The 8,146-nt window shown below is 37.8% G+C and overlaps 1 protein-coding gene across 1 annotated transcript in view; it reads right to left on the bottom strand.

Moving 5' to 3' along the window:
• Positions 1-1,797: 1,797 nt before the first annotated feature.
• The window catches only part of LOC126495075 (leucine zipper protein 2-like), a 215,772-nt gene continuing 209,423 nt past the window's right edge, over positions 1,798-8,146 (bottom strand). Inside the window, exons 10-11 of the mRNA XM_050132671.1 lie at positions 3,597-3,761; positions 1,798-1,896 (exon numbers count right to left, since the gene is read on the bottom strand). Of these exons, the coding sequence (XP_049988628.1) occupies positions 1,798-1,896; positions 3,597-3,761 (264 nt within the window). The remainder of the gene's footprint in view (positions 1,897-3,596; positions 3,762-8,146) is intronic.

The following is an 8,146-nucleotide window of genomic DNA, read 5'->3' as shown; positions in this document are numbered from 1 at the left end:
TCAAGGTCCAAATCAGAAGCAGAAGGAGAGAGAGCACAAGCAAGGAACTCAGGACCGCGAGGGGTGCACCCATACACGGAGACAATGGGGATGTTCTATCGGGAACTCACCAAGGCCAACTGGCCTGGGTCTGAAAAAGCCCAGGTTAAAACGGGTCTCGCTGAACATAGTGGACAATGAGGATTACTGAGACCTCAAGAACAATGGCAATGGGTTTTTGATCCTACTCTACCTATTGGTTTCGTGGGAACCTAGGCAGTTTCGTGGATGCTCACCTTACTAGACCTGGATGGAGGTGGGTGGCCCTTGGACTTCCCACAGGGCAGGGAACCCTGACTGCTCTTTGGGCTGACGAGGGAGGGAGACTTGATTGGGGGAGGGGGAGGGAAAGGGGAGGCGGCGGTGGGGAAGAGACAGAAATCTTTAATAAATAAAAAAATAAAAAAAATTGAAAAAAAGATACCTGACAGAATGAGAGAAAGTCCCAGACAGATATCTATTTAACACGGGATTAAAATCTAGAATACATGAAGAATCCAACAAATTAATCCTCAAAAATAAACAAACAGATGAATCAAACAGAAAAGAAAGAGGTATTCATGTTTGAAATATTTTTAAAGGTAGATATAGAGTCCATCTCAGTCAAAACAAAACGCTGGTAAGAATATGAAGAAAGAACATTTATTCCTTTATGGTGGGAATTATGATATTTGCAGTCAATGTATGAAGATAGTAATGAAAATTCCTCAAGAAGTTGAAGCCAGCACAACTCTTCTGGTATATGCCCCAAGTACTCTGTATCTAAATACCACAGAGATGCATGCATGATGTCTACATACTATAGGGATACATGAACAACAGATTCAATTATGGAACTAATCATCATAGTCAGGACATGAAACTAAATTAAATGCCAACCAACAGATGAATATTAAAAGAATATGTGACACAGAAAACAGGATTATATTATCATCAGGAAAATGTGTAAAATTGTATCTCATTGTGTTAAACAATATAAGCCAGACCCAGCAAGAAAAAATAGCAATTGTCCCCTTAAATATTGTATAGATATTGATGGATATCTATACAATATATATAATATATATTGTATAGATAGGTTAGATATATATATATATATATTGTATAATAGGTTAGATAGATGTCTTATAGATAATAGATTGGTGTTGGCAGACAGATAGATAATGATACAGATATATAGATTAAAATTATAAATATAGAGATAAATGGGTAAAGGCGATATGGAGAAGGATGACTACCAGGAGGAGGGAAGGGGAAAGGAAAGTTATAATGTGTGATTATTTAACAATGTACAAAGACTTACATGTATGGAAACATGAAAACGAAAGACATCATTGTGTACATTATTTTTCAATGAAAACAGATGCAGCAGAATGGAAAACAGAACCTTATTTTAACTCCTCGTATTGCTATAGCTGTTTCAGATCTTCCAAGAGGACAGGATTCCAAAGTGACAGAGCAGAGTGACTTTAGGCACCTGTGTCAGGCATACGTCTTCATGGGCTACAACAAACTCTCTCTAATAGTTAACCAGTTCAATGTTCTAATTTAAGCCTTTTGTTCGAGGCTTGCCTGAAAAAAAAATAAACAACAAACAAACAATGTGTGGATTGAGACTGTAGATCGATGGGAGAACGTTGCCTAGGTTGTTCACGGCCCTGTGTTCAATCTCTGGCTTCATACACAAAGCATGTTATTTTTTTTTTTTTATAGAGGAAGAGTCGTTCGTGACTGATGAGCTTGATTTTCTTATACACACTACACCACGTTATATGATGCAGGACTAAGAACAATATTATCTGCTGGGGCCTGGGTAGAGATTATGCCCTGAGCACCCATAAAACACAATTTCTGCCACTATTAAAAAGACAAAGAACACAGATGAAACATAAACATTAGACAAACTTTTAATGCTAATCTCTAAAACATAGTACTCCATATTACATTACCCTAGATTTATTGAAACTCAACTTAAACAATTGGATTTTTTATTATTGGTTTTTGAAAAATAAGCAATATGAATACTGCTTGGCTAAATCCTCCTTGCTCTGTTCTGTGATAAACCATGAAAGATAATAAATATTTATTAATTTCAATGACAGGAAATACATTTAGACCTAGAAAATCAATAAAAGTAACCCTTAGTAATTTTCTTAATATATCTAAGGTCATAAAAACTTAGTTCTAATAATTCATTTAAGCAATATAGTTTGAGTTGGAGACAAAAGTCACATACTCCCAGACTGGAGGGATACTTGGCTGGAAGCCACCAGTTTTAGATGATATTTGTGTCTGTTACAGACATAGTACTAGAGGAAAGAGGCCATGGCTTACTCATCAGTATTACATTTTGTGGGGAGTGTGTTTTTGGCTATTTTAAGAAATTTGCTGATGAACATAGAACAGTACAGTTTCATGTGCTTGTATTGTTTGGGATATAAATAATCCAATATTTTGAACCTAAAAATTTTCACAAGTAGAACAGGAAAAATGTATGGAAAAAAGTTACTTTGAAATTATACATATTCTTTAACACACAATAAGAGCAAAGGTGATAAAAAGAAACACTGTAAATACAATTTCATGAATTTCTTGCAGGACAATATGTTAATATATCATAAGATTACATAAACTAATAAATCTTTTATGCCCACAATCACAAGTAGCAATGCTAGAGTAAGGAGAATAAAAAATAGAGAGGAACTGAGCTCATCTGCAGTACTCATGCTGTATCCCTGTTGCTCAAGTCTCAGACCTTACCTGTACAGCCTTGCATGTCTACGTCAGGCTGCTGTGCATAGCATACATCCTAACTGTGAATGACAAGGGAGGATGCTCCTCCAAGAGCACAACCTTTCTCCAAAAGCTCTTTCAGGCCATCTGAGTTTATTTACATATAGACTACACCAAGCTGTTTCTGTACAGACCAAAACAAAGTGGGGAGGAAGCCACTGAACCTCTGATGGTAATCGATTGTTGGGAAGTTTGTTAAGACAACTTTCAAATCAGTTGCTCTGAAACATGGAGACACATTAAAATTCCTTAAGATATAAATAAAAAAATGAATGTAAGCCAATACATAATGATCTAACTGACAAACTATGTGGTGAATTCCTTCAAGTTAGAATTTTTCACATACTATAAAATGATTCTCATGGACTGAATAAGATATACTTACTTTTAATGCGCGTATTCTGTGATGATGTAGCTTAAGCCTCCAAAGAAGGCTCCTAGCTGTGCTGTTTATGAGAATGTAATGCAAATACTTGTTTTAAATTAATAATGACTCTTTTTTTCTATTTTTTTGTTGTTGTAATGAAAACAATTAAAATTTCCTGATTATAAACCAAGCTTTTTGATAATAAACTATTGCTTTCTGACAGCTTTCCCTGTGTGGTCATGGGAACTGCAGACTGAGCTACTCTCTACTGAGAGCTGCCTAATAACCATTCAGTGACTTGGTTGTCCTACATGGGCCCAATGTGTTGAGTATACACAATGAAGTTTAAAGATAATACACTAATAGTCATCACTGCTAACACATGGAAAAAATGTACCTCGCTTTTTGTCCTCGAATCTGGAATCTTGGAAGCAATTGTCCTGGGTGGATGCAATGTCTGTGATGGATTTGATGGGAAGAGATTGAGAGGAGGAGGCTGATCACGGAAAACGGACGTCAAACAGAGTTGTACGGTCTCTTTCATTGCTTTCATCTGTGATTCCTGAGAGCAAAGGGAAATTAATATTTTTACCTATGGCTTTCCCACATTGGTCTTATAATACACTCCCCCCATACAAATAGCGACAGGTTTTCAAATGAAATTTCTTGCTCTGCTTCAATATGATGCCTACAGTAGCTTCTCTACTTGAACACCTTGTGCCCAGCTGGTGGCAGAGTTAAGGCTGTGGAACCTAGGATGAGGGAATGGAACACTGGGTGACAGGCCTTAAGTTAAAATAGCATGAGCATCTTTCTGACCTTGTTTTTGATATCTGATTTCTCTCTTGCTCTCTCTCCTTCTCCATCCTTTTAGCTCTTCCCACTTTCTTCATCTCTTTCTGCTACCTGATTTAGTGAGATTTGATCAAGCATCCCAAGCTACTGCCACTGCATCTGAGAGCCATTCCCACTACCATAGGATGTCTCAGGCATTGTCATGAACTATGAAAGTGGTCCAATACATTGGTATTCATGGTGTCATTTCACATTGTCAACAGTTTGGATACCCATGGAACCCTTCAAACCATGAACTAGACTATGTCCTTCCATCTTTAAGAGGTTTTTCACCAGGTATTTGTTTGCATTGTTGAGAAAAATAACTAAGGCAGAAAACTGATTCCAAGATATGGGTCTCTTGCTGCTGTAGACCTGATCATGTTGTCTGTAAATCTTTGGCTTACAATGTCAGGTAAGACATTCTAAGAAACTGGAAGCCGTATTTGGTAGGTGATTCTGGTGGGAGTACAGAGGATCAGTAGCCACAGAGGGTGAGAAGGATTGTATCAGACATTGATTAAGAGGTTACATATGAGCCAGGCAATGGTGGCACACGCCTTTAATCCCAGCACTCGGGAGGCAGGCGGATCTCTGTGAGTTCGAGACCAGCCTGGTCTACAGAGCTAGTTCCAGGACAGGCTCCAAAGCCACAGAGAAATCCTGTCTCGAAAAACAAAAACAAACAAACAAAACCAAAAACCAAAACAAAACAAAACAAAAACAAAAAAGAGGTTACATATGCTACATCCTGGCAAATTCTCTGACAATGAAATGAGCATAGTGGTGAACTAAAAAGCAGTGGACTGACTGGTTTGATGGAGAACATTTCAAGAGAGCATAACTATCAGGCTGCAGGATGTTGTTCATTGTGCTTAGTGAGGTTTATAATAGGTCTTCAAAGCAGAAACTGGAGCAGAAAGATGTGACATGTAAATAGTTCATGGAGAAAACACATCTGAGTGTAGTTAAAGTGGGTGGTATGGATACCAATAAACTGTAGCTGATAACAATATTGGTACAGTTAAGGTGTGATTGCACACTCTACATGAGGACAATAGGAAGGGATATTTAGGCTAAACCCTCACTCACAGAAGGTTCTAGGAAGAACAGTGTAAAATCATTTGAAAAGAGAGTGTCCCACACAGGGGATTTCCACGTCATCTTTTTAAGGCTGGGGAGATGGCTCAGCAGTTAGGAGTATACACTGTTCCTGTCCAGGACTGGAGCTTGGTTCCCAGCATCAGCACATCCGACTCTGTCTTCTGTCACACTGTGCTTATATATAAAATACCCTGACCCACCACACTTACACTCATAATTTAAAAGAAAAATCAATCTTAAAATAAAAGATGGTCATTGGACTTTGGACTTTTGAACAGTGTTGGACATATTAAAGATTATGTGGTTTTTGGTGTGGGACTGACCTAATTATCAGTATGAGATGGATATAAATATAGAGGTGAAAATATATAATGGAGGGTTTTGATACTGAGAACCCACAGAGAGCAGCATTTTTTCCTGTTTCCATGATTCTTTTTCTTTTGCATTATTCACACTATACAGCTAACAGATTAAATACATAAATCTCTAAGTCAGAGCAATAATTCAGATGCTAAAAGTAATGAAGAACCATGACGTGGTAGTTTTAATTGCTATGATATAGTATGAAAGACAGTGCACATATATTGAATTTTGCTTTAAATTCGGTGTCACATGATGCTCCTGCCTTATCAGAAAATCTCCAGGTTAATATAATCAACTCTCTGTCTTTAACTGTTAAAGGGGTGTAGAGAGCGATTTGTATTCTGCTTCAGGCTGTTCTTAACATCTTCCTTCCTGTGTTTCTTTCTTGGGACTGTACCCTGTACCAGGATCTCCTGTCATATGTTTTGGTACAGTTCTTTGTTGACAGTCTAGATAGATACTACCAGGGACCATGGTGAGAGAATTGTCACCAGAATCAGTGCCTTGTTTTCCTACCACCCCAAGAGCATGCTTCCAACTGAACAAGCTTATTTCTGATGCTGCCAGTGCTTTATTCACACAGGCCCAGGGACAGAATCTGTCATCATTATACTTCTAGGGTTGTCTATACTAGAACTTCAGCAGACTATTTACTTTACTGACGACATGTATAGCATGCTTTCCTCTGGATCTGAAGAACTAATCTTTTTTTCAGGTAACTCTTGATTTACCCTTTCCCTCCTAGCCCCAAACTATATTTCCTATTTGTTTTTCCCTCCACTCTTGAAGTGGTAAATTCTGTAGCTAAAATGCCCCCATTTTTCAGTATACTCCAGTTGTAGCTCAATAAATAATAGCTTTCTGGAAGCTCAGAATTGATTCATAGATCTTGAGATTCTTTTGATTATTTTGTTATCATAAACTCACACTTCATTCATTAGAAATAACATTGAGAACAAATTTGGGATGTGAAGACGTTCTCATAGTATTTACATGATAGTTAAGATTATTTGAACATGAGGCAAAATATATCTCAAAGGAGAGCATGGACGATGTATAAAAAAGTGTTATATAGAAGCAGTGGGGAGAGGTGAAGGACATTTGCTTTAAACTGTAGTTCTTTCCATTATAGATTGAGAGAACCTTTCCGCCTGAATTCAGAGCTAGTTTGTAAATTTCATATGCATCTTGCTTGATATTCGTTAAAATCAATCTCTAATAATGTAAAAAGATTTTATATTTCTATGTACCAAAAAAGAAATGACAGAATTATGAAGTTTAAAGACAAACTTCTCATCATAGAAAAGCAATCTTATCTCACTCACTAATAATACTAACAGATAAACTTTCTGGGTGTTTTCTACATGACAGGCAGGATTCCTGTCAGACTAGTTATATATATAAAAATACAGTCACCCCTCAGCTCTCAGTGGTGTGGCTATGAATTGTAGCACCAGGGAGATTTCAACATGGCCTGTCAATGGAAGTCATCACCTAAACACAGGAGGAGAGTCCCTAGATACTCTGCAGCCACAGCTCCCAGACTATAGCATGCTGTGGCAGGGTATGGGCTCACTGCACAGTGGTGCACATGAAAGAGATGGATAGTGAACCAAGCACATGGCACTAAAGGTGAAGAAACAACTCTGTGATAGCCCGAGTTCTGTCCCTGGGCCATTGCCAACCAGTAGAGTGTGCTGTGGCTCTGGAATTTGGTGTTATCCACAAATACTTGCAATGCAAGATTAATTCTCTATTATTCTATTGTTTTGTGGGCCAGAACGTATTATTTTCTGATTGGTCCATTATATTTGATATCAGAACAAAGACCATGTCTCATACATTTTTTTATTCCTGTAATGTCCAACCTAATAACATCACACAATAGCTATTTTAAAATCCAATAGCCATTATCAGTTAAGTAATTATATCATGTCAGATCAGGAAGACTATTTTAGAAAGAACAGTTCAATGGCCAGAAATGATAGTCTTAGAAGTTGGGAGATTGCCTCAGGACCTTGAAGACTCAATGTCTTCTTAGGATTTAATAGATTTTTCAGAGACAGTGGCAGCAAAGACAGAATAATTTTTTAAATGTGAGCTAGGAAAACTTAAGATTGTATGTTCCTCTTGGTTTTCTAATTCCACTAAATCTACAAAAATCCCACGTCCTTTGTAAAAAGTGACAGAGTAGTAGGTGGAAGAGATGAGTTGAATATCCCTGGAAAAACCTTGAAATTAAATTTTTTATGAAACTAATTTTTGGTAAAATAAATTATGCCTGCTCTACCCCAAAGAATAGAAGTCAGGCTGCCCTGAACTATTAAATGTTGTTGAATTAGGAGCAGCGGGGCTGCGTCCCCGGCACCCAGCTGCCCGCATGGCTAGGTTATGCCCCGAAATAATTACACGGAAACTGTATTCTTTTAAACACTGCCTGGCCCGGCTAGTTCCAGCTTCTTATTGGCTAGCTCTTACATATTGTCTAACCCATTTCTAATATTCTGTGTAGCCCACGAGGTAGATTACCAGAGAAGATCTTAACCTGCGTCTGTCTGGAGTGGGAGAACCATGGCGACTCCTTGACTAAGCTTCTTTCTCCCAGAATTCTCTTCTGTTTACTCCACCCACCTATGTTCTAACCAA

Source organism: Alexandromys fortis, unplaced genomic scaffold (assembly GCF_014885135.2).
Source record: "Alexandromys fortis isolate MF-2015 unplaced genomic scaffold, M_Fortis_MF-2015_v1.1 scaffold_410, whole genome shotgun sequence".
In the NCBI taxonomy this organism is placed as follows: Eukaryota; Metazoa; Chordata; class Mammalia; order Rodentia; family Cricetidae; genus Alexandromys; species Alexandromys fortis.
This window is presented reverse-complemented; position numbering and strand designations above follow the sequence as displayed.